This window comes from Ochotona curzoniae, unplaced genomic scaffold, assembly GCF_017591425.1.
Source record: "Ochotona curzoniae isolate NIBS_2020 unplaced genomic scaffold, NIBS_Ocur_1.0 patch355, whole genome shotgun sequence".
Lineage (NCBI taxonomy): Eukaryota > Metazoa > Chordata > Mammalia > Lagomorpha > Ochotonidae > Ochotona > Ochotona curzoniae.
Window position 1 is genome coordinate 64,405 of NW_024466923.1, and position 26,927 is coordinate 91,331.

Below are 26,927 nucleotides of genomic sequence, written 5' to 3' on the forward strand. Positions count from 1 at the left end.
TTTACTAGTGAACATCAAGAAACTTCTCTGGTTTTTAAAGCAACCACCTTAGATTTTCATGAGGACTTCTGTTTCCAGTATTACAATTCCTCTTGGTCTAGTGGCAAGAGAAATTTGAAATAATTTAGTTGCAGTCATAGTCTTGAGAACTTTTATTTTCCTAGCAGAAATGTTCATTACCCTAGAATTAGAATTTATATCTCAAGGACCCCAGAGGCTAAATTTGTATGCACAAGAAATGTGGATTTCCAAAAATAGGTACTGTGAATGATGGTATGAGAAATCCACTTCTGCTTTCCCTTTCTGTGAAACCCATGTATTCCAGCTGATAGGTATACAACACCAGATAAAAGTGGTTGATTCAAATGTTCTTTATCTTGATGGATAAGAATAACACCATACAGTATGCTGGGGTGTTTTTTTTTTTTTAAGGATTTATTTTGGAAAGGCAGATTTACAGACAGAAGTAGAGACAGAAAGATCTTCCATCCACTAGTTTACTCCCCAAGTGACTGCAATGGCTGGAACTGAATCAATCTGAAGCCAGGAGCTTCTTCCGGATCTCCCATCTGGGTGCAAGGTCTCAAGGCTTTGGGCCATCCTCTACTCTTTTCCCAGGATATAGCAGGGAACTGAATGTGAAATATAGCAGCCAGAACACTGGTATGGCTATGGGATCCTAGCAGATACAAGACAAGGATTTAGCCACTAGTCCTTAGCACTAGGCCCAAGTATGCTGTTTGAGAGAGTAATTTACAATAGTTTTGAGAGGCTATTCTAGCCTATTTGGTTGCTAATTTTTAGTTGATTTGATAGTCCTGATAATAGGATGAATGGGTTCCATAGTCATTTGTCCTTTGATGGACCTTTCTCATTTTCAACTGGGCTATTTGATTTGAATCAAATTTGTACCAGTATTCATGAAGGTAAGTTATGTTCTTGATAAAATTTTAGCTGATTTTTATATAATGTTCAAGGGTGGGACTTTGATTCATAATTTGGCAAACATAGATCCAATTTTTCCCAGCCCCATTTGTTGAAGAGGCTGTCTTCTCCCAAGATCAATTTCAGTTCACTTCTCAGAAATAAGTTACTATGTGTTGGCTAGTTTCTGGGATTTCCCTTCAATTCCATGTGTGCCAGTCCAGAGTGTTTTAATTACAATGACCCAGTAGTATGTCTTGAAACCTGTTTTTGTGATTCCACCAGCTTTTTTTGGGGGGGGGGGGATGTTTATTTTGGTTTTATTTGACAGAGTTACTGAGAGACAGAGACAGAGACTCCAATGTATTGGTTCATTCCCAAATGGCCACAATGGCTAGAGATGATTCAGTCTGAGACCTGAAGCCTCTGCTGGGCTGCAAAGGACTTCACCCTCTGCTGCTTTCCCAGGCCATGAACAGGGAGATGGATTGGAAGTGGAGCAGCCAGGACATGAACCAGCACCCATATGTGATTCTAACTCTGCAGGTAGAAGCTTGGCATACCACTACATGGTACCAGTTCCCAGTGCTATTTTTCTGTTTACAACTGCTTTATCTATTAGGGGTTTATTCTGTTTTCATATTAACGTTAGCATTTTCTAGATCTTAGAAGAAGGTGGTAGGTATTTTGATAGGGATCACGTTGAATCTAAATTACTTTGGGTTATATGGACTTTTTTTTTTTTTTTTTTTGGAAAGGCGGATATACAGAGAGGAGAGACAGAGAGGAAGATCTTCCATCTGATGATTCACTCCCCAAGTGAGCGCAACGGCCGATACTGTGCCCATCCGAAGCCAGGAACTTCTTCTGGGTCTCCCACACGCAGGTGCAGGTTCCCAAAGCTTTGGGCCGTCCTCGACTGCTTTCCTGGGCCACAGGCAGGGAGCTGGAAGGGAAGTGGGGCTGCCGGGATAGAACTGGCACCCATATGGGATCCCGGGCGTGCAAGGTGAGGACCTTAACCACTTGCGCCACTGCGCCGGGCCCTATATGGACTTTTTAATGATATCAATCTTACTAATCCACAAACATGTCAGGTTTGTCCATTCTTTGGTGTTGTCTTCTGTTTTTCCTTAATATTTTTTAGTTTTCATTATAAAGATCTCTCACATTCTTAGTTAGATTCATTCCAAGGTATTTATATATTTTAAAGATATTGATGGTGAATGGAACTGACTTTAGAAGTTATTCTCAGCCATGAAATCAATAATATATTCAAAGGCTATTGATTTTTGTGTGTGTGTTTTAGATCCTTTGACTTTTTCAAACTCTTACACCTTCCAGTGGTCTCTTAGTAGAATGTTTTGGTCCCTCCATATAGAGAATTATTGACATCTGCAAACAGATAGCTTGACTCTTTCCAATTTGTATCGTTTTATTTTTCTTACCTAATAGTTCAGGGTAAAACTTTTAGGAATACATTGAATAACAGTAGGGAAAGTAGTCATGCTTGTCTGGTTCTGGATCTTGGCAGGAATGCCTCAAAATTTTCCCATTAAATATGCTAGTTTTGGCTTTTTCATATATCGTTTTTACTGTATTGAAGAATGACCCTTTCATAGAAAGTTTAAGCTTTTTTAAAATCATGAAAGGATGTTGTATTTTAACATCTGTTGATGAATATATAGTTTTTATTCTTCAGCTTGTTGATGTATCACATTTATTGACTTGTATATGTTGAAGCATCCCAACATATTGTTGGTAAATACCACTTGATTGGGTTGAATGATCTTTCTGATGTGCTTGATTAACTACTATCTTGTTAAATATCTTATGTCTATGTTTATCAAGTATATTGGCTTATAGCTCTCTTCATTGTATCTTTTTCTATTTGGGGAATTAAGGTGATAGTGGTCTCTTAAATGAGATATGGAGATGTTCTCTTTCATTTGTTTTGAATAGTTTGTGAAGAATTGGAATCATTGATGTTTGAAAATTTTGGTAGAATTTAGCAGTGAATTTATGATCTTGTGCTTTTCTTTGTTGGTAATGTCTACTGTTGATTCAATTTCCATCTTAGTTATTGGTCTACTTGGGTTTTCCTTTTTTTGTTAAAGATTTATTTTTATTATTTTATTATTGGAAAGACGGATATACAGAGAGGAGAGACAGAGAGGAAGATCTTCTGTCCGATGATTCACTCCCCAAGTGAGCGCAACGGCCGATCCTATACCGATCTGAAGCCAGGAGCCTCTTCTGGGTCTCCCACACGGGTGCAGGGTCCCAAAGCTTTGGGCCATCCTCGACTGCTTTCCTGGGCCACAAGCATGGAGCTGGATGGGAAGCGGGGCTGCTGGGATAGAACTGGCACCCATATGGGATCCCGGGCATGCCACCGCGCCGGGCCCTACTTGGGTTTTCTTTGTAATCATGACTCAATTTAGGTAGATTGCATGTTTCCATAAATCCATTTCTTCTGTATTTTTCAATTTGTTGGCCTATCACTGTTTATTGTAAATCCTGGTGATTTCTTTTGTGTATCTGTGGTGTTTCTTGTTAAATTTCCCTTTCCATCTCTGACTTTATGATTTTGGTCTTCTACAGAATACCTTCATAGTATCAACTAGACTTCTACTTAATTGTAAGCTGGGTAATGTAGGTTACCTAAATTTACAAATAAATTAACAAAAGATGCATGTTATGAAGGAGCCGCATTATGAAAGCAGTGAGATTTAAAATTGTAATTGACTAGCATGTTGTATTTAGAATGAAATCTAGGAGAGCAATTGGACCTGACCATCTTAGTGGGTATTATTGCCACTCAATGAGGTAGCAATCAGAGGGGTAGGGAATGTAACTTCAGTTTGTTACTAAGGGTAAATATTTTGTAGTGTATATAGGCATTTAGATAAGTTTTTTTTTTTTTTATTGTTGCTTACACTGTATTGTGTAGTACAGTTTTATAGGCGCTGGGGATTCCCACCACCCCTCCCCATACCCCTCCCCCCATGGTGGATTCCTCCACCTTGCTGCATAACCATAGTTCAAGTTCAGTTGAGATTCATTGCTTGCAAACACATGCCTAGCATAAAGTTCAGCGTCTTATTGTCCAGATAAGTTCAGTGGCCTCCTGGGGAGACCTTCTATGGTCTGAAGATAGGTCTAACAGAGTAAAGATCCGGTCGGTTAAAAGCCCCAACAAGGCCTCAGTATCAATATACAACATTATGGAATTAATTGACATAGTATTGGGTAAACAATATGTTAAAAATAATGCAAGTTCCATTCTTCGAAACATCTGGGTTGAGACAGCATCAATGACACGTTCAAAAAATAACAAACAACCAAACAATAAATTACAGGTTAAATCAAGGCGAACATGTGGTATCTAATCTTTTGGGATTCACTCATTTCCCTTAGCATTATAGTTTCCAGTTGTGCCCATTTAGCCACAAAGAACTGCATTTTGTTTTTTTTAACAGCTGAGTAGTATTCCATGGAGTAGATGAACCAAAGCTTTCTTATCCAATCTTCTATTGATGGGCATTTCGGTTGCTTCCATGTTTTTGCAATTACTGATTGTGCTGCAATGAACATGGGGATGCATGTTGGTTTGTCGTAAAACAGGTGTTTTGGATATATTCCTAGGAGTGCTATTGCTGGGCCATATGGCATGCAGATTCCGAGTTGTTTGAGTGTTCTCCAGACTGATTTCCATAAAGGCTGTACCAATTTGCAGCTCCACCAGCAGTGGAGTAGGGTTCCCTTTTCCCCGCATCCTCGCCAGCAAGCGTCGTTGGTGTTCTTGTTTATGTGGGCCAATCTTACTGGTGTTAGGTGGTACCTCATCGATGTTTTAATTTGGATTTCCCTTATTGCTAGGGAGCTGGAACATTTTTTCATATGTTTGTTTGCCATTTGGACTTGTTCCTTTGTGAAATGTTTGCCCATTTCCCGTGCCCATTTCTTGAGTGGCTTGTTTGTTTTGGTTTTTTGGTTGTTTTGAAGTTCTTTGTATATCCTGGAAATTAGCCCCCTATCGCCTATATCGTGTGCAAAGATCTTCTCCCACTCTGTGGGTTGCTTTTTTACTTTGTTGATTGTTTCCCTTGCTGTACAGAAGCTTCTTAGTTTGATGAGGTCCCATTTGTTTATTCTGTTCTCAACTGCTATTGCTTTTGGTGTCCTTCTTAGAAAGTCGGAACCTACTCCTAGGTCTTGCAGTGTATTTCCTACATTTTCTTGCAAGAGTTTGAAGGTTTCTGGATATAGGTTTAGGTCTTTTATCCATGTAGATTGGATCTTAGTGTATGGTGATAGATGTGGGTCTATCCTTTTGTTTCTACAGGCTATCAGCCAGTTGTCCCAACAACATTTACTAAAGAGGCCTTCCCACTTGCTTGAGCTATCATTGGTCTTTTTGTCAAAGATTAATTGGCTGTATTTGTGTGGGTTCCCTTTTGGTGCTTCTATTCTATTCCATTGATCTTCTTTTCTGTCTTTGTGCCAGTACCAGGCTGTTTTGATAACCACTGCTCTATAGTATGTCCAGAGGTCCGGGATTGTGATTCCCCCTGCTAATCTCTTATTTTTCAGGATGGTTCTAGCTATTCGTGGTTTTTTGTGTTTCCAGATGAACTTTTGAATCATTGTATCCAGTTCCGTGAAGAATGTTTTGGGCAATTTGACTGGAATTGCGTTGAAAATGTATATTGCTTGTGGTAGTATAGACATTTTAATGATATTGATTTTGCCTATCCAGGAGCACGGGATGTTATTCCATCTTTTGAGGTCTTGTTCAATTTCCTTTTTAAATAGTTTGTAGTTTTCTTCGAATAGGTCTCCTACGCTTTTGGTTAGATTTATTCCCAAATACTTCATACTTCTCTCTGCTATTTTGAATGGTATCCTGTTGGTTAGATCTTCTTCCATCTTGGTGTTATTTGCGTACACTATGGCTGTTGATTTTCGTTCGTTAATTTTGTACCCCGCCACTCTGCCAAACTCTCGTATAAGTTCTAGCAGTTTCTGTATTGATTCTCCTGGTTTTTCTATGTATAGGATTATGTCATCTGCATATAGTGAAAGCTTGACTTCTTCGTTTCCTATACGTATGCCTTTGATTTCTTTTTCTTGTCTTATGGCCTCTGCAAGTACCTCTAGGACTATGTTGAATAGCAGTGGTGATAGCGGGCACCCTTGTCTTGTACCAGATCTCAGTGGGAAGGGTTCTAGCTTTTCTCCATTCAGTATGATACTGGCGTTGGGTTTTTCATAAATTGCTTTAATTATGTTGTGGATTTTCCCATCTATGCCTACTTTGGCTAGAGTTTTTAGCATGAAGAGGTGTTGGATTTTGTCGAAAGCTTTTTCTGCATCTATTGAAACTATTATGTGGTTCTTGTTTTGCAGTTTTTGGATATGGTTTATAACATTTATGGATTTCCGAATGTTGAACCATCCCTGCATTCCAGGGATGAATCCTACTTGATCCGGATGAATGATCTGTCTGATGATTTTTTGAATTCTATTGGCTAGGATTTTGTTGAGAATTTTAGCATCAATGTTCATCAGAGAGATAGGTCTGTAGTTTTCCTTCTCTGATGGTTCTCTGTCCGGTTTTGGGATTAAGGTGATGTTGGCTTCATAGAATGAGTTTGGGAGGGTTGCTTCCTCCTCTATTGTTTTGAAGAGCTTGTAGAGGATTGGGGTTAGTTCTGTTCGGAATGTTTTGTAGAATTCTGTAGTGAAGCCGTCTGGGCCTGGGCTTTTTTTCGTTGGGAGATCCTTGATGACTGTTTCAATCTCTACCTCGGTTATGGGTTTATTTAATTCTGCAGTTGCCTCCGGACTGAGTTTTGGTAAGTGGTGGGAGTCCAGGAACTTTTCTATTTCTTGGTGGTCCTCAAATTTGTGGGAGTACAGTTCTTTGTAGTAATTTCTAATTATTTTCTTAATGATTGCAGTGTCTGTTGTTATGTTGCCTTTTTCATCTTTAATGCTATTGATTCTCACTTTCTCTTGTTTTTTTTTGGTCAATCGGGCCAGTGGAGTGTCTATTTTGTTTATTTTCTCAAAAAACCAACTTTTTGATTTGTTGATTTTATGTATAGTTTTTTTGATTTCTATTTGGTTTATCTCCTCCCTTGTTTTGATGATTTCTTGTTTCCTATTGTGCGTGGGACTCTTCTGCTGCTGTTTTTCCAGATCCTGGAGGTGTGTGGTTAGTTCCTGTATTTGGCGTCTTTCTTGGGCCTTGACATGCGCTCCGATTGCAATGAATCTACCTCTTAGCACTGCTTTGGCGGTGTCCCACAAGTTTTGGAATGTTGTATCAGAGTTTTCGTTGGTTTCCATGAATTTTTTGATCTCATCTTTAATTTCTTCTCTGACCCATTGTTCGTTTAATAGCATATTGTTCAATTTCCAAGAGTGCCTATACTTCCTGGGGAGTTTTGAGTTGTTGATTTCCAGTTTCATCCCATGGTGGTCTGAGAGGGTACATGGTATGATACTAATGTTTTGGAAGTTGTTTAGATTCGCTTTATGTCCTATCATGTGATCGATTCTGGAGAAGGTGCCATGCACCGCTGAGAAGAATGTATAGTCTGTGGCCTTAGGATAAAAAGTTCTATATATGTCTACTAAGTCTAGTTGTTCTATTGTTTGTGTGAGCTCTGTTGTTTCTTTGTTGAGTTTTTGTTTCGTGGACCGGTCCATTGTTGTTAGAGGTGTGTTGAGATCGCCTACAAGAATTGTGCGGGTGTCTATGTCTTCCTTTAAGTCTGTAAGTAATTGCTTTACGTAACTAGGTGCATTAAGATTCGGTGCATAAACATTAATGATGGTGATTGCTTCTTGATGGATCATTCCTTTCACCAGTATAAAATGGCCTTCCCTGTCTCTTTTGATATTAGTTAGAATGAAATCTATTTCATCTGAAATTAGGATAGCTACCCCAGCTTTTTTTTCTCGTCTATTGGCGTGAAATATCTTTTTCCATCCCTTCACTTTCAGTTTCTTTGCATCCTTTCTGGTTAGATGCGTTTCTTGTAGGCAACAGATGGTTGGGTCTTGTTTGATGATCCATTCTATTAATCTCTGTCTTTTGATTGGTGAATTTAGACCATTTGTGTTGAGAGTTAAAATTGAGAGTTTGCAATTTTGCCCTGCCATGTGATTGTGTTGTGTGTGTGTTGTTGCCAATGTAGTTGTCTTGTTTGTGCAGCTTTTAGTTTGGAGACCTTCTTATTTGCCAGCTTTGTTTGTGATTTGCCTCCTTTTTGTCCGGGACTAGTGCATTTCTAAGGAGACTTTGCAGAGCTGGTTTTGTGTAGACATATTCTTCTAGTTTTTCTTTGCTATTGAAGTATCTGATTTCGTTCTCATATACAAATGAGATCTTTGCTGGGTAGATTATTTTTGGTTGACAGTTGTTTTGTTTCAGGACTTGGAAGATCTTTGTCCATTCTCTCCTTGCTTGTAGGGTCTCTTCGGAGAAGTCAGCAGTGATTCTGATGGGTTTTCCCCTGTATGTGATCTTTTCTCTACTTCGTGCTTGTCTCAGGATTCCTTCTTTGTCTTCATTGGAGTAGAACCTGAGCACCGTGTGTCTGGGTGAGGATCTCTTTGGATCATGTCTGTTGGGAGTTCTCTGTCCATCCTGTATGCGGGGTGGATTCGTGTTCCAAGTGTTTTGGAAGTTTTCCTGTATAATTTCATCAAGCACTGCTTGCATCCCAGATTCTCTTTCTACTCCCTCAGGGAGGCCGATGATCCGAATATTCAGTTTTCTAAGGTAATCCTTCATCTCTTGCATCATTTTATTAGTTTTGCTGAGGTTTGTCTCCAGCTGTTTAATTCGCTGGGCACTTTCATTTTGTGTGTCTTCTGTTTCAGAGATCCTTTCCTCTGCCGCATTTATTCTGTTGATGAGGCTTTCAATCTTATTCTCTTGGGCATCCAGTTTGGTTTTGATTTGTTGTATTTCGGTGATTATGCGGTTCTGGTAGTCTTCCAGCTTTGTGTCCACGTCTCTGAGAAATTTTAGCATTATTTTCATCAATTCCTTTGCTGGTAACACGTCCATGTCTTCATCTCGCATCGCCGATATTGATAATGGCTTTTGGCCCTTGTTTGGTGGGGTGCTGGCTCTTTCATCTGGAGCACAGCTCTTTCTGGTGGTTTTTCCCATTGCGTTGGTGTATTCTGGTGGGGCAAATGAACCCGTGTGTTGAGGGGCTGTCAGGTGCTTTCCTGTAGAGATTGGAGCCTGCAGGCGTGGTGTTGCCGGGCGTGGTAATTTTCAAGGCACTGTTGGTGCGTTCTCAGGGCCCGGGGCTGAAGAGCACCACCTTGGGGGCCCAGTGGATTCCAGGCACACTCTGGGCACCTCTTCAACAGGTGTGACACCCCAGGGCGTGGAGGGATGGAGGCGCTCTCTGGGTGTGCCCCCTGCACGGGAATCCACAGGACTTAGAAGGTTTTATGTGCTTTCTCCCTGCGTTCTCCGTGTCAGGGACTGCAAGGTTTTTCAGAGCCCACCTGGTGCGTCTCCCACACACGGGACTGTGGGTGAGGCACTTTCCAGGCGTGGCTCTTGTGCAGTGAATCCACCACTCGTGGTGTGTGGGTGTTCAGAGCCCCTGCTCCTGTGTGGCTCTCTCACACCGGCCCTTAGCGGGGGAGTGGCCCAGGCGCCCTGTTATTATTTCATGGCAGGTTCGCACCGTGTCAGTGTGATGCAGGAGTTTTCAGAGCTCTCCTGGTGGGTCGCCCACGCTCAGAACTGCGGGGTGGGAGGCGAGGGGTGAGCAGTTCACCCTATGGGAGTGGTACCTGCGTGTCGGGGACACACAGCGCTACACTTCCCAAGTCTCAAAGCTCCCCTGACATCTGACACCTGCGCTGTGGAGGCGGCTGCTGCAGGCGGGGCCGCCTAGTCTGCTCGGCTGCTGCAGGCGGGGCCGCCTAATCCGCTCGGCTGCTGCAGGCGGGGCCGCCTAATCCGCTCGGCTGCTGCAGGCGGGGCCGCCTAGTCCGCTCGGCGCAGCGACCAGGGTCTTCCCGATGTTATCGCGCTTCCACCAGGCAGGATGTGGAGGACTCCAGATCCTCACCAGCAGCCTCTGCGCACTGAGACGCACTGGCCCTCTCAGTGTAGGAACATCCGAGGCGCCTTCCTGGTGCCCCCTCAGCCACCAACACCACTGTGCGTAGTTCCCAAGGCATAAACCCGACAGCTTCAGTCTCTCTGCCCCGCGTTCTCAGAGGCTGGACCCTCAGTAGGGGGTCAAGGAATGCGGAGGCTACCACGTCAACCCCCCGGCTCACCAAACGTCCGGCCGCTGCAGTCTGCCTCCACCTCCCGCCGGCGACGGTCCGCCCGATCTCCCCGCCTCCGGGCTGTCCGCGTCTCCCGTCAGGCCGCTTTCAAAAGTGACTCAGCAGGTCTGGAGTGGGATGTCGGTTTCTCTACCTTTGCCCTGCTCCGTTCTCGCTGTTCTTCCGAGTTGTGTGGATCTTTTTGGCTCCACACTGTCCCAGGGAGCCTCACGGACCTCTCCCTGCGATTCCCTGCTGTTCCACTTTGCTGCTTCTGTAACTTTCTATCCCTCTTTCACTGGACGCTCTCTCACAGCCTTCCTCCTACGTCGGCCATCTTCTCTCCTGACCCTAGATAAGTTTTTGAAACTTGAGAAAAAAATTTTAGGTACAGATACAGATTTGGGAATCATCAACCTATAGTGGCAGTTGAAACCTGAGAGGGTCTAGAATGTGTGTATAATATATGAAAAAAATTAAATGTACTGCAGCACCAGGGAAATATTCATGAATCAGAGACAAATAATTTACCAAAAGGACCTGTAAATTAACAGCCAAAAAGGAAATAAATTTTATTTTGTTTACTACAAGAAACACAGGCAGAAGAGTGCATCTAGAAAAAAAAATAAGCTTAAGATTAAATAGTACAGTGGTGTTTTTAGTTAGACATGTACTGGAAAGTGGTTTTTGAAGTTAACTATTAGTTATCGCTGATGCTATTATCCAACAGATAATGAATTTGTTTAATTTTTGTGATGTTAAACCCATATGTTACCAGGTATTCTGTAATCTTCTTTCTAATTTAGTGTAAGTTTTCTGTATTTTGGACTTGTTCTATATGATGGACTTATTTTAATAACAAAGATAAATTATAGTATTTCATGTAAAATTCTATACTTTGAGTTTTCCCACCATTTGCAATGATTATGTAAAATAAACCATCTTTAAAAGTATAAAACATAATGTGAAACCATGAGTTAAACTGATTAAATTATTGCTTTCAGAAATAGATCTTGAAATACTTTCCTATTAAAGTGATACTATGCCATATATGTGCTTTTAAAAATTTATTCAAGTCCTTTAATATCTACTAAAATTTTACCAGGATACAATGCTTGGGTATTATTTTAAAGTGATAGCTGCAAAATACCACCTAAAGCATAGACACTAGTGGTGTGGTCAAAGATACTGCCACAAAGCTTACCTTTCATAATTATTATGCTGCTAATTGCCTGTTTGAAAAATTAATTCTGCAGTTTTTTCTTTGATCCTTGAATACCTGGACTCTTTCTTGCACCCAAGCATTTACCAAATAATGAGTCTAAATTTATTAATTCCCTTCATTCTTCACTCCTTCCTTCATTTTCCTTCCTTTAAATTTTAGAGGTAACATTTTTTAATCTACATTATAGTCAAAACCTTCATGGGCCAACAAATCAGAAGTTCAAGTAAAAAATAGTAAGATCGTAGTTCTTCAGGAATATATGTAAAAACTATAAGCTTTTGTAATCAAATGAGATAGCTGTTTCACCCATGTAGAGTTTTTTTCTAAAAAAAATCATAGATAATTAAAATACAGTATAATAACCGATTTGGCAAAAGTATATGCAGCAATACTGAAAACCACAGATATATCTTGCCTTTTGTTTTCTTTTTCTTTGATGGTTTAACATTTTATGTCCCCCTTGTAATGGAGAGTATGCTGTCTTTGTCTTTCTGAGTTTTACTTATTTTACATGATACACTTCTGTTACATCCCTTACTGTGTAAATAGTGGAATTTATGCTGCCTTTTTTTTTTTTTTAGCAAAAACAAGATTTATGAAGTCAGAAGCTTCCTGCTCCAGCAGTAGGTGGAGCATTGGACGTTGAATTTTATTTTCATAGCTGAATAATATTCCATTGCATATATGTATATGCCACATTTTTTTTTAATTGGAAAGGCAGATATACAGAGAGGAGGAGAGACAGAAATATCTTCTGTCCCCAAGTGGCTGCAGTGGCTGTTGCTGAGCCAATCCGAAGCCAGGAACCAGGAGTTCCTCTGGGTCTCTCACATAGGTGCAGGGTCCCAAGGCTTTGGGCTATCCTCTGCTGCTTTCCCAGGCCACAAGCAGGGAGTTGGATGGGAAATAGGACTGTGGGAGACCCAGAAGAGCTCCTGGATCCTGGCTTTGGATCCACCCAGCTCCAGCCGTTATGCTCACTTGGGGAGTGAACCATCGGATGGAAGATCTTCCTCTCTGTCACTCCTCCTCTCTGTATATCCGCCTTTCCAATAAAAATAAATAAATCTAAAAAAAATTAAAGAAAACACGTAAAATAGTATATTTATATTTCTACTCCTAATGGTGTTTATGCTTATGTTGACATCCTTTTATTCCACATGTGTTATAAATCACAAATAGATTGTCATTTGCTTTAAACAGTTATTTTGTATTTTTATTTTACTTTTTTGGAGCTTATATATCCTTTATGAGCATTAAGACTGAAAAAATATATTGTACCATAAATAAGATTTGGGACAGTATAATTTCTTTAAGTATATAAGCTACCTACAAGTAGGACAAATATGATATCTATCCATTGACATATTACAGAGTATATGAATATGTGTCCAGATTTTAATTCTTAAATTTTATTAATGTTATGATATAGTGTTTTGATATAATTTTTTAAAAATTTATTTAGTTTTATTGGAAAGTCAGATATGCAGAGAGGAGGAGAGACAGAAGAAGATCTTCTGTCCATTCATTAACTCCTCAAGTGACAGCAATGTCTGGAGCTCAGCCAGTCTGAAACCAGGAGTCAGAAACTTCCTCCAGATCTCTCACGCAGGTGGAGGTTCCCAAGGCTTTGGGCCATCCTCAACTGCTTTCCCAGGCCACAAGCAGGGAGCTGGATGGGAAGTAGCCCTGTTAGGATTAGAACCAACCCTCATACGGGATGCTGGCATGTTCAAGGCAAGTACTTTAGCCACTGGGCCACCATGATGGGCTCTTTAGATACAATTTTAATATATAATACTTACTGTTTCATTATTTTTAAAAATTTTTGTGATACATACTGTAATTTACTTTAAATTACCGGCTTAAAATTCTCTTCTAAATAAAGAGTTCAGCAAGTAAAAAACATGGAATACCACTCTTCAGCAAGAATATACCTAAGGGCTATAAATAATTATCAAATCCAAGATTTCAGTTTTACTCATTTATTTTTAAAATTGTATATATTACTTACTACATTTTAGGAAAATATTTGTCTTTTTGAATCTGGCTTTTCATTAAATACAATGGTCTCTAATTATATCCATTTGGTTGCCCAAGACAGGATTTTCATTTTTTAGTGTGAGATCATTATAAGGCAAAAGTTAAAGAACTCTATGTATGAATGAGAATTGTCAGATAAAGCAAGTAGTGTTTACCCTAAAATTTCTCATTTTTTTTAGATTTATTTTTATTGCAAAGTTAGATATACAGAGAGGAGTAGAGACAGAAATATCTTGTGTCAGATGATTCACTCCCTAAGTGACTGCAGCAGCCGGTGCTGCATCAATCCGTAGCCAGGAGCCCAGATCCTCCTCTGGGTCTCCCATGTAGGTGCAGGGTCCCAAGGCTTTGGGCTTTCCTGGACTGCTTCCCAGGCCACAAGCAGGGAACTGGTTGGGAAGTGGGGCTGCTGCGGGATGAGACTGGAACACATATGGGATCCCGGTGCCTTCAAGGCGAAGATTTTAGCCACTAGACCACAGTGCTGCCCCCCCACCCCCGTTTTTAGATCAGTGTCAGTTTATCTCTGTTTTTAGCCTTCTTAATTTTTAAAAGTTATTTATTTTGTTCTATGATACAGTTCTGTAGGCTTTTGGATTTTGCTTCTTCCTTACCCAGGCTCCTGCCCCATTAACCTCCAACTAATTTTTCTCATGTCATTACAATAGTATAGTCCTTCATAATCAGTCATAAGTTCATTATTCTGCTATTTAACTGTATCCTGACATTGTAAGCATGAACATTGGCAGAGTCCAGTATCCTGCTGTCAAGATACATTCAACAGTTTCATTAGGAAACCATCTTTGATTTGGAAGTAGAGATGCATACTGTATTGTATCTTCACATCTGTGTGTGATAGTCTCTATGCACAGTTACTATGCATCTGCATAAATGAAAAGCCATAAATCAAATTCAAAAGAGACATTAAAATAGTGCTCAGGTTTCCTAGCTATCAGGGAATACAAATAAATTCACATTGAAGCTCCACCTAATTCCAGTGACATTGGCCTACAGTCAGAACTTACAACACTTGCTGGTGTGGATGTTGGGAGAAAGGTACCCTTCTTCACTGTTTGTGGTAGTGCAGACTACTGCAACTATTATGGAAGTCAGTATGGAGAGTGCTAAGAGAACTGAAGATTGACCTGCTGTATGACCCAGCTATCCCACCCAGCTATCCCACTTCTGGAAATATATCCAAATGAAATGAAATCTGCGTATGAGAAAGGGATTTGTAATCCTATATGTACAGCAGCACAAGCTACAATAGCAAAGACGTAAAAATAACTCAGATTCCCATCAAAAGAGAAGTGGTACATCTACTCAATGGAATATCACTCAGACATTTAAAAAATGAAATTCTGTCATTTGCAACAAAATCGTTACAACTAGAGACCATGATGCTCAATGAAACAAGTTGATCCCAAAAGGACAAATATCATATGTTCTGTTTTAAGGCAAGCTCCATTCAATATATGAGATCAATATCCCTTTTAGTACTGTTTTTCCTGCAACTCATAGGTTGTAACATATATGTATTTTTATTATGCATTCAAAAAAAGTTTTTCTCACAGGTGACACAATAGCATCATTTGCTTCAGGAAGCTTTTTGATTATTTTTCATTACTTCAATGACACATTGGTCATTCAGTAGCATGTTCTGTAACTTCATGTAAATTTTGTTTTTCTCTGTTAGTGATCACTTTTATGTTAAAGTGTTCTAGATAAAGTAGTTTAAAGAGCATTCATTAGTTAATGATTGTTAACATTTTGCCATGTTTTCTTCACATGCCAATATTGTATGTACACATAGAATTTTTCTTGAAGGCAGTTTTTAAAATGTAGTATTTGTTTAATTTTTCAAGGTACAGATCCTTAGGCTCAGGGATTTGCCTTTCACTTGCTCCCTCCCCTAACTTCTCCCCTCAACTGATTTCCCCCATATTATTATAATAGCATAATCTTTCAACAATAGTCACAAGTCCAGTTATTTTATTATTTAAATGTATCATAATATTGTATGTATAGACCATGGTAAAAATAAAAGTTCAACATCCTCTTGTCAAGATATATTTAAGAGTTTCCATTGGGAGTCCATCTTTGATTCAGAAGTAGAAATGCTTGCTGCAAAGTATCTCCATAGTGTATTTGCCTCCATTACATAGTTCCTTTAGATAAATATATGTGTATGCATTCTTACCTATATAACCAAAGATCTTGTATTTACCATAAAGGTGGCCTTATATCAGAGAGAACATATGATATTTGTCCTTTTGAGATTGGCTTATTTCATGGAGCATAATTTTCTGTAGTAGGGATGATTTTGTTGCAAATGATACAATATCATTCTTCTCAATGCCTGAGTAGTATTTCATAGAGTAGATGTACCGTGAATCAAATTTTTATAAAGACTGGCTTTTTTTAAAAAAAAACTAACAATGGTATGTAATATGTACAAATCAAAGCAGGATAATCAATATTTTTTCTTCATTAATATTGCTTTCTGGTTGGAATCTTGCAGCTTTTTCTTGTGCTTGCTCATCATATACACTGGCTATTGTGAACTATTATCTCTAGTGTTATGTAGTACTAGGAACTAAGTGATTAAAGGACTTTTCTCTCTTGCACTCAGTTTATTTTTCTCTTACTATGCTCTGTTTAAATAATTTCTATTGGCGTAAATTCAAGCTATCTAATTTCTAGTATACTATTAGTATCTTCAGAAACTGTATTTAAGAACATGGACAAAAGATTTTCCCGTATATCTACTTAACATGATCTTTTGCCTGCCTTATATAGCATATGCAATTAGTATAATATATAAATATTTTAGTAGTTTTTGTTTTCTGAATGAGGCTCAGACTTTTTAAATTTTGTTTTTTGGGTAATAGAAGTTTTTTACTCATTTGTGTGTATGTGTATACATATATATATATTTGATAGGTAGGGATATGAGAATAAAGGAGGGGGAAAAGGAAGGGAGAGATATCTTCTATCTGCTGCTTTACTCCCCAAATGTTCAAATTGCTTGAAACTAGGCCAGGATGTAACCTTCTTTGTTTTTGTTTTGTTCTCTCTCTTTTCTTCAAGATTGAAATTGTTCACTTGTTTGTTTTGGTTTATTATTCAGGGAGAATATTATTCACTTTTTGGTTCTTTCTTTCCTGTCGTGGGTTATTTGCTCAAACCTACTTTCTGATCATTAGTTAGCTAAAGATTCAAGGTAGATTGTGCTTGAGCTCCCATTTCTGTTAGTTTGCTCTCCTCGATTCAACGGTTCTGTGAAGCACATGCCTGTGCTTCAGCTTGGAAACTTGCTGTGGATAATAAGATATAGTAATCATGTCATTTAACATTTTCTTTTTGGGGGCAGGGGTTACTGTCACCTGTATCTGAGATATAATAATTGAAGTCTGCTGCTATGTACATTTTTCCAAATTTTAGAATATTAGGTTGGAAGGGTAGATCTGGCTTATATTTATTTTTTCATATTTCTTTCTTACAATTAGAAATGCGTGTTCTCATGTAATTTGTATCTTTATGGTGGGAGAACTGTTAAATGGTAATGTATGTAAGAATATTTCAAAAAGTTTATGGAAAATGGGATTAAAAGGTTATGTTGCAAAAGTTTTTGAAACATGCATATGACGAGTCTTAAAAATTTTGATGCAGTGGCAGTACAGAATATTGTGCTGTTGCCTGCAACTCCAGCATCTCATATGAGTGCCTAGTCTGGCTGGTTCATTTCCAATCTGACTTTTTGTTGATATGCTTGGGGAAGCAGTAGATGATGACCCAAAAACTTGGGCTCTGAAACCTGCATAGGAAACCAGGAGGGGGGCTTTTTGGCTCCTGGCTTCTGGGTTCATCCTAAATCCACTCTAGCTATTGCATGGGCTGAACCAGTGAATGAAAGATCTGTATGCATGTCTCTATAATTCTGCCTTTCAAATAGATTTTAAAGATTTTAAACTTTTTTCATGGAAAATGCATGCTAAAATGCACATGAATTGCAGTATTCTTGCACCACAATCAACATTCTCATTTTGTTTTCCATGAACTTTTTGAAGTAACTTTATAAATTATTTCATATAGAATATATGAGTAAATATTATTCCATGGCATTTTCTAATTTTTCCTCATTCTTTTTTTGTCATCTTTATATGTCATTTAGCTTTCTTCATTATACATATATGTGCATATGTATGTATTTTATATATGACTCTTAAAAATAAGTCTATACTATATCCCGGCATTTGTCTCTTATTTATGGTATTTTTCTATGCAAAATTTTTTGTTTTAATGCAGTCAAATATGTAAGTATTTTCTCATAATGTGTGAGCTTAAAGGACTATGTATATGCTAAGATTATCAACATATTTATCTAAATCCTGTTTTTACTAGTATGCTTTCAATCTTAAACTCTTATACTCTTTTTAAATTTGATTAAAAGTAGAGTTTTCAGCCCAGCACAATAGCTCAGTTGGCTAATATTCCCCTTGCAAGCACTGTAGTCCCATATGGACACTAATTCCTGTCCTGACTGCTCCACTTACGACACAGCTCCCTAATTATGGCCTGGGAAAGAAGCAGAAAGTCCTTGGACCCCTGCACCCATGTGGGAGACCTGGAAGAGACTTTCAACTTTGGATTGGCTTAGCTCCTGCTGTTGTGGCCATTTGGGAGTGAATAAATAAATCTTTAAAAAATAAAAGTAGTGTTTAATCAGGTAAGTGAATTTTAAATGAAGTGAAATATATCTGAATTTCCAATTCTTATTTTAAATTATGGAAAGCAAACTACTCCTTTTCATTTCCTTTATTGTGCTATTCCAACAGTTGTATTTTTAAATATAAATAATATATTAATTTTCATATAATAAATAACAGATATAATTTAATTTCCATCAAGTACAAATTTTAAATTCTCTGTTTACAAAAATAAAATTAAGAAATTACAAACATTAGTTGCTTCATAATTAGCTGCTTCCTTCCTCATTAGGAGTACTTAAAATGTTAGATTCCTTGACTTTTATTACAACAGACTCGGGAGACCTGGAGTTGATTGTTATTGCCAACATGAAAGTGGTGCAGCTGTTCTACAGCTCCAATTCTTGATCAATGAGGTAAGGACATTTTTACTATTTGAAACACACACATACCTATGCTTCAGATTGAGTATTCCTTATCCAAAATATGTGCAAGTGGAAGTATTTCTTCTTTTTAATTCTTGTTAAAATTTTGGAAATTGCATGTGCCTAATGATATGTGTTGGGACAAAAACTAATCCCAACACAAAACTGATTTATATTTCATGTATGTGTTATACACATATCCTGGGGGTAATTTCACACAATACTTACAGGTTGCCTGCATTTTTTACTATGACTTGATACATGAAATCAAATATGAAGACTTTCACTGCAGTGTCATTTCAGCACTAAAAAAGCTTCAGACTTTGGAGGAGTATTTTGGATTTGGGGTTTTCATATTAGGGATTTTTAACTTACAGCTGACATATCTTTATTATGATTCTAAATGCTTAAATTTTGTAATTTCATTCTTTGTCATATTAAAAAACTATACCTTTGTATTTGTCAGTTTATTAAATTTAAAAGAAAATTTAGCAAAAATCTAGTTTTGTGGCTATATAGTATACTTTACTTATTTAAATAACCTAAAGAAAAACTGAAAATTCTTTCATAACTTCACTAGCTATTGATTCTTTTCCATTCACTTTTTTTTCCACCAACCTAAATTTTATAATGCATTCCAACCCTCATTTGTTTTGTCTTTCATGACATAGCCTATGGCTGTTTTAACTGTTTACACATGGTCTTTTATCACCATATACAATTGTTGATATATGTATTTATATGTATATATCTACCAGTATTATAACAATTAGCTGTTTACTGTATCATTGATGTTTATGAACCAAGGTGATGAAAAACTCTCATAAAACAAAAACATAGTTACCAATATCAGAAAGATTGTAGATCTTCATGGATTCAAGCTAGGTAGAGTTTTTGCTGTAGATGCTGGGGTATCTTAAGTAAAGCAGTCCGCACAAAAATACTTCATACAGTACCACATTTAGGTACTTGGAAGGTTGAACTTGGTGTCCTAAAAAAAAAAAAAAAAGGCTGTGATCTAATAGCATGAAGAGAATCTTTTGTAAATCTCAGTGTAAATTTTCATATGTATATGAATATGTATATTACATGTTTTCCTACAAATTTAAAACACAAATGCCTCAAAGAATTTCATGTCATATTTGCTTGAGGCAAGAAGAATTTCTCATATTGGCAAACATACATGTTTACATTTCTTGATTTAAAATTTCTCAGAGTACTCTGAAATCCTACTAACTTCTAAACTTAAGTCACTTTGAAAACAGAATTGATAAGGTACCAGAAATAAATTTCTCTAGAAACAGCTTATTGTGGTAGCTAGTAATTATTATCTAGAATGCTAACCTTTGTGAGATCTCAATGATGCAGGGTAGTTTCTAGTTTAGGTATCTCAGATTTTGTCTTCTTTATGGATCTGTTCTGGTTGGCATAATTGCTTCCATGTGGCTCATTCTGCCCTTGATACTCTGAGTTTTCTTCAGGTTCTCCAATTTGTCCCCCTCTGGTACATAACTAAGAATAAAGGCAAGTCTTCAGTGTACTTGTGTTGCTTACAGCTTCTCTTTGAACTTTCCACCTTCAAACTCCTCACGTTAAGTCTCTGTACTTGTCCCTTGCATTTTGTGTTTTTTGATGCCATAAATGGTATTTTCACAGTTTTAAATATTTTCACAGGTATTAATAAAGTATGCAACTTGTAGATTCACTTTGTTTTTATAAATGATCCCTCAGCATTCTGTTGAGGTGCATGCTGGCTTGGGTCTGGTCCCACTTGGTACTAATATGCTCAGCGGTTTTGCAAACTTTATCACAGAAGTACCACTAAGGTGCTTGCTGATTTTATTCAGGTATTACTTAAGATATTGTTGAATACATGCTGCTTTATTTTTAATTCCATTGATTTGGCCATGTTGTATCCTTTGTATAGCAGATAATTATCCATTGTAGAGAATGTTTTATTAATCTCCATATCATATTCTGATGTGGAACTAATCCTAATTCCACATCTATGAGAAATCAAATCATCATCTTATATCTCAAAAAAAATCTATTTTATATATGTGTGTATATATATATATGTATCATGTTAAGTGTTTCTAAGGAATCCTAATAATTTTCTAGTTTGTATACAGGAGCATAAATCTATTCTACAAGTGAAAAAAAATTCAAGCAAAAAGCCAGATACCAGGGGGACCAGGAATTTCCTTTTGTCCTTGGAGAGCCCCTTTGAAGTAAACCTTTAAAAGGTGCATTCCTCACCATTAGTATGCGTCTCTTTTTTCTCCACTTTTCCTCCTGCCACTATGGCAGGGGGTAAGGGTCCTTTCTATCTCAGAACCTTCCTCCTCCCCCCCACCCCCCGTCACTAGGACGGGAGTCTTCTTTCTCAAGTTTTCTAATAAATCTTGCTTTAAAACTAAAAAAAAAAAAAACTCAAAAATTCTGAAGGCATGTATAGGGTAGATTTTGTTGGATGGTCTGGAAGTATGTGACTTCATGTTAAATACATATACCAGTTACTATTTTTAGGTATATAAAATATACTTTTAATATTTATATAGTTCAAATAACTTACATACATTTAGAAATGTTTTTATGAATTAACCACAGATACATAATTATAAAAAGTCATAGGATAAATGTACATTTCTTGTTTGGGAATTGTCACAGCACTGAATTTAAATTCTTCCTCTTTTAATTCTTTTTTTATAATAGACTTATTTTTGATGAGAGTTATGTAGTTGAGAAGGATGTATGACTATGTGGGCCATTGTTAGGGTGGGAAGGGCTCAGGAATGGGGGAAAGTAGATGAGACAACTGCTTCCAATCTTCTTTTTTTTTTTCTTCCTGTATCTGGGGTTAAGTGGGGAGGAGGAAGAAAAGGGGTGAAGTGGGGAGAGAGGAAGAAAAGGGGTGCTACCAGCTTCTTAGACACAGCAGTACCCAAGGATGTGGGATGGCCAGTTGATGTCATCCTAGTGTCCCAATGTGGAGCATTGTGAATATAGTGTTTAAGTTGTTTTCAGTAGTTCCAAGTTGCTCTTGACCTCCTTGCTCCAAGGTTGAACAAATCCCCCCAAAGTCCATGGGGTGACATATGATAGGAATTTCAGTTTAGCTCTTCCTTGCATATAAATGGGATAATCATTTTTGTCAGTGATCAAAGCCACAGTCTATGCAAGTAGTTTCCTAAGTACTTTGGGAAATATGAATAATATTTTAGGACTCTTAGGATCACCATAGTTCTGTATGATCACATTTTCATTCAGTATTATAAAGTAGCTTTAAGTTCTGTTAGGTCAAACACTAGAAATTTTAGCTAGAAAATTATTGTTATGGTAAAAGTTCTGACATGCTTAGTGAAACAGTTTAAGCATATATATATATTTATATATATAAAGTTAAGTTATATATGTTATATAAGTCATATATAAAGTTATATATATAAACTTTTATATATTATATATATTACACATATATATATTTACATATATATATATTTACATATATATATATAAAGTTATACCTGGCAACTAGATATGTTTCTATGACTTCTTCACAGGTAGAAACTATTGTACCTGAAGTACAATTCATTTGTGTTTGCTAGTACTGTATATAGTATGCCAAATTCTAGTTGAGAAATACTTTATCAAGTATGATTTACTTTATAATAGGTGAAGCTTCTTGGACTTCAAAAAGCAAATTAACGCTTAGAAAGAATATTTACTTCCAACTGTGCAAAAATTCTTAGGAAGGAAACTTTTCATATGATCTGTATTCAGTTTCTAAAACTGAGTTGGGTGCTTGTTTCTCTTAGTGCTTGTTTCTTTGTAGTATTGTGTGAATAACATAAATAAAAGACTTAAGTTTTTTTCTCAAAGAAAACACCAAATGATCCTGTATAATTACTGTGTATTAACGAGTATTTCTTGAAAGGTGGTCTTCCTGGCCAACTATATGCAGTAGGCTATTTCCCTTTTCCACTCTGTATTCTTCACACTCTGGATTCAATTATATGCACTTGTCCTTGTTTATTTCTAGGTTATGAAGATACAATTATCTCAATAGTGGAAAATTCAGAAAATTAATATTGTTTTGTTTCCATAAAGAATTAAATAGTCTGTCTTCTTTTTATACTAGGGTGCTTTGGTCAGTGCAAGTTCAGATGATACACTTCATTTGTGGAACCTTAGACAAAAAAGGCCAGCTATTCTTCATTCTCTTAAATTTAACCGAGAACGGTAAGAACATATTAAGCATTTCTTAATGTACCATACTGTTATATCTTTGCATAATTTACATTAACTTACTTTCTCTTCATAATCTCACTAGTCAGAAATAATGTAATGTTTATTCTAATAGTTTTTTTTAGTAGAAAAATGTATGGTTGATATACATTATATCATCTTCTAATGGAAAGCATCTAATCTTTTTGTTCTAGTATAAATCAGTATTTCAGCAATAGCATTTTATCCTAGGCTAGGGTAATGAAAATCAAGACCTGAGATTTTAAAGTCAACTAAATAATAAATGAATATATCAATGTATTTTTTTTTACATCTTTTGATTGTGGTAACTACCTTCTATACTCGGTCCTTTTATTTAATTTTTTTTTTTTTAAGAATTTGCCTATTTATTTGAAAAGCAGAGTTGGTTAGAGAAAGAGAAATTTGCTGGTTCAGTGCCCAATTATTCCCAACAGCCAGGTCTGGGCTAGACCAAGCTAGTTACCAAAAGTCCATTCTGGTTTCCCATATGGGTGCCAGGGGCCCAAGAATTTGGGCTGTCGCTTACTATCTTTCCCTGGAATATTTAGTAGGAAGCTGGACTGGAAGCAGATCAGCTTGGACTTGAAGCAGTATTCTAATATGGAATGCCAGCATCACAAATGGTAGCTTAACCCGCTGTCCATACCACAATGCCAGACCCTATATATATATTTTTTTTAAAGATTTATTTTTATTATTTTTTCATTGGAAAGGCGGATATACAGAGAGGAGAGACAGAGAGGAAGATCTTCCGTCCGATGATTCACTCCCCAAGTGAGCGCAACGGGCCCATACTATGCCGATTCGAAGCCAGGAGCCTCTTCCGGGTCTCCCACAGGGTGCAGGTTCCCAAAGCTTTGGGCCATCCTCGACTGCTTTCCCAGGCCACAAGCAGGGAGCTGGAAGGGAAGCGGGGCTGCTGGGATTAGAACCGGCGCCCATATGGGATCCCGGGCGTGCAAGGCGAGGACCTTTAACCACTTGCGCCACCGCGCTGGGCCCCCTATATATTTTTAAATGTTTATTTTTGATTAAAATTTAGAGTTGCAAAGAGAGGGAGAGAGAGAGAGAGAGAGAGAGAGAGAGAGAGAGAGAGAGAGAGAGAGAGCGCTCCTTTATCTATTGGTTCACCTCTCAAATGGCCACAATGACCAGAGCTGAGCTGGTCTGAGCCTGAGAAGCAGAGGCCTCTTCCAGGTCTCCCAAGTAGATGCAAGGATACAAGGTCTGGGCCATCCTCTGATGCTTTCCCAGGTCACAAGCTGGATGGAAAGTGGAACATGCAGGACTCGAACTGACACCCATCTGGGTTGCTGACAAAATAAGTTGAAGATTAGTTTGCTAAATCATTACACTGGCCCAGTCCCTAAAGTTAATTGAAGTAAACTGTACATTTTAGCATTTTTAGTATTAGATTCAACCAGAGTAAAACATTACATGTATTTACATGTATTTCCTTCCTTTCTCTCTATGATGTTTTCTGGATTTGGAATGCAAGATGATTTCAGTAGGATATTTTGGATAGATGAAGTTTGATTCCAAGAGGTAGAGTGAAGAATTATTCAGTGAACCAAGGGCTGGTGCATTGGCTCAACTGGCTAATCCCATATGGGTACCATTTGTGTCCCACTTTACTTCTCATCCAACTCCCTATTTCTGGCCTGGTAAAGTGGTGGAGGGTGGCCCATGGCCCCTGCACCTATGTGGGAAATCATGAGGAAGCCCCTGACTCCTGACTTTGGATAATTTCAGTTCCATTTGGGAAGGGAACCATAATTTCAGTTCCATTTGGGAAGGGAACCATAATTTCAGTTCCATTTGGGAAGGGAACCAGCAGATGGAAGATATTTGTCTCTCCTTCTCTCTCTAAATCTGCCTTTACAATAGATATAAATAAATCTTATAATTAATGAACCAAGCTGCAAAAATAATTTAAAAGTTTAAATTAGATATTCAAACATAAATATGTTTAAGATGTGATTGGTTAGAAATTTATTATCTGGATCCTTTTATTAATATTATTGGTGTGTCTTCCTGGTGTCAAAATTTGGTTCTGCTCCTCCAATAATTTACTAACTCATCTTCTAAATAAATCCAGGAACTGATAAAATTAAATAGCAAATTCTAACAGTGACTAAAGAGTGTAATGATGATAGTTATTTGGTGTAGGAGTTAATATTCCACATGGAATGCCAGCATCTCATGTTGGAGATCTGGGTTTGAGTCCCTACTCTGTTTCCAATTCCAGCTTTGCTAATCTGCATTCTGGGATGCAGCAGGTAACTGCTCAAGTATCAGTGTCCCTGCCACCTAGTAAGAGATCAAGATGGAGTTCCCAGATAGCAGATTTGACCTGGGTTGTTCCCAATTATTGCAGGGATTTAAGGAATGAACTAACAGATGAAAGAAGCCAGCAGATGGAATATCTCTTTCTCTCAATATCTTCCTCTCTGACAACCCATCACAACACAAAACAAAAATAGAAAACTTACAGGGGAAAAAATATTATTAAGCCAAAGTAAAGAGAATAATGATGATGTGACTACAAGTTTCTGGTGAATTCTATTGCATACGTGAGAGGCATGGCTGCTCCAGATCTGATCTCAGAGCTGATCAGAATTCATAGTGAAGATGACAGTGAAACAACCAAGCTAAGGAAGGAAGAGTACAATAGATTTCTGACCTCTCATGTTGCTTTCTTTATTATTTAAATGTCGAGCATATGACTAAAAATAGATTATCATTTTCCACCTCTCTGAGTTTGTACATTTATGTTTATATGTATGTATGCATTATCTTTGAAATAAGTCTAACTGAAACAATATAGCATAGTGAAAGATTATTATTTTGTAACCAAGCAGGTATAGATTTTTAGTTTTGCCACTTATTAACAGTGCTAGGAGGTAAAATAAAAATAATTTGCCTCAGGGTTCTCATTCTAAAATGAATGTGTATCTGCTGGCAGTAATTTTTCCAGAAATAGAAATAATGTAAATTCATACCTCAATAGGAACTTTAAAAGTTGTGGTTATTATCATTATTTTTAATGATATACTGTTGTTGCCAACAGATGTTAGCTTTCACTAATAACTGTTACTTGGATATATAGTAAATCTCATTGTTTATATATCTGTCCTTACATAACATATATATAAGGAAAATGTAATACTGAACACATATAAAATTAGATATTTTAATTGTAATTTTCTTTCTTTCAGAATTACTTACTGTCATCTACCTTTCCAGAGTAAATGGCTCTATGTTGGAACAGAAAGAGGAAACACACATATTGTAAATATTGAATCTTTCATTCTTTCTGGATATGTTATCATGTGGAACAAGGCCATTGAACTGTAAGTTTTAATTTTGATACCACTTTGTTTTGAATATTTCAAACTTATGTAACACATATACCAAATTGTTATTTGGCAATCAGATGCTAATTAGTCATTAATTTAACTGAAAAGTTTAGCTGAAATAGTTTTCAATGATAAAAGCTGTACAAACTGATATGTTAGTATGTCAGGATTAATTGAACAGACAAGAAGATGCTTAATGGAGAAATGATTTTATTATTCTGCACTGCAACCATCATCATCCACACTTTTAGGATGACGCTGTTTGTGCAAGAATTTTTATACCCCAAAATAACCCAGGTGTTGTACAAAGCTTTCATTAATACTTATCTTCATCATTATTATTATTATTATTGTTATTGGGAAGTCAGATATACAAAGAGGAGGACAGACAGGATGATCCTCTATGCATTGATTCACTCCCCAAGTGGCTGCAGCAGCCTGAGCTGCGCCGATCCAGAGACAGGAGCCAGCTCTTCTGGGTCTCCCACAAGCAAGGATGGGAATTGGGGTTTGCGGGAATTAGAACCAGCGCCCATATGGGATTCCGTATGTGCAAGGCAAGGACTTTAGCCATTAGGCTATCGTGCTGGGTCCAATCCTTATCCTATGAAAAGCTAACGATTTTTAGAAGAGTTTTCTTATGTTAACC

At 37.5% G+C, this 26,927-nt stretch overlaps 1 protein-coding gene across 5 annotated transcripts in view; it reads left to right on the plus strand.

Moving 5' to 3' along the window:
• The window catches only part of LOC121167251 (syntaxin-binding protein 5-like), a 252,185-nt gene that overhangs the window by 63,118 nt on the left and 162,140 nt on the right, over positions 1 to 26,927 (plus strand). For all 5 annotated transcript variants that reach the window (XM_040996671.1, XM_040996674.1, XM_040996673.1 and 2 more), the window contains exons 3-5: positions 18,560 to 18,641; positions 22,792 to 22,892; positions 26,138 to 26,272. In XM_040996671.1, the coding sequence (XP_040852605.1) occupies positions 18,560 to 18,641; positions 22,792 to 22,892; positions 26,138 to 26,272 (318 nt within the window). The remainder of the gene's footprint in view (positions 1 to 18,559; positions 18,642 to 22,791; positions 22,893 to 26,137; positions 26,273 to 26,927) is intronic.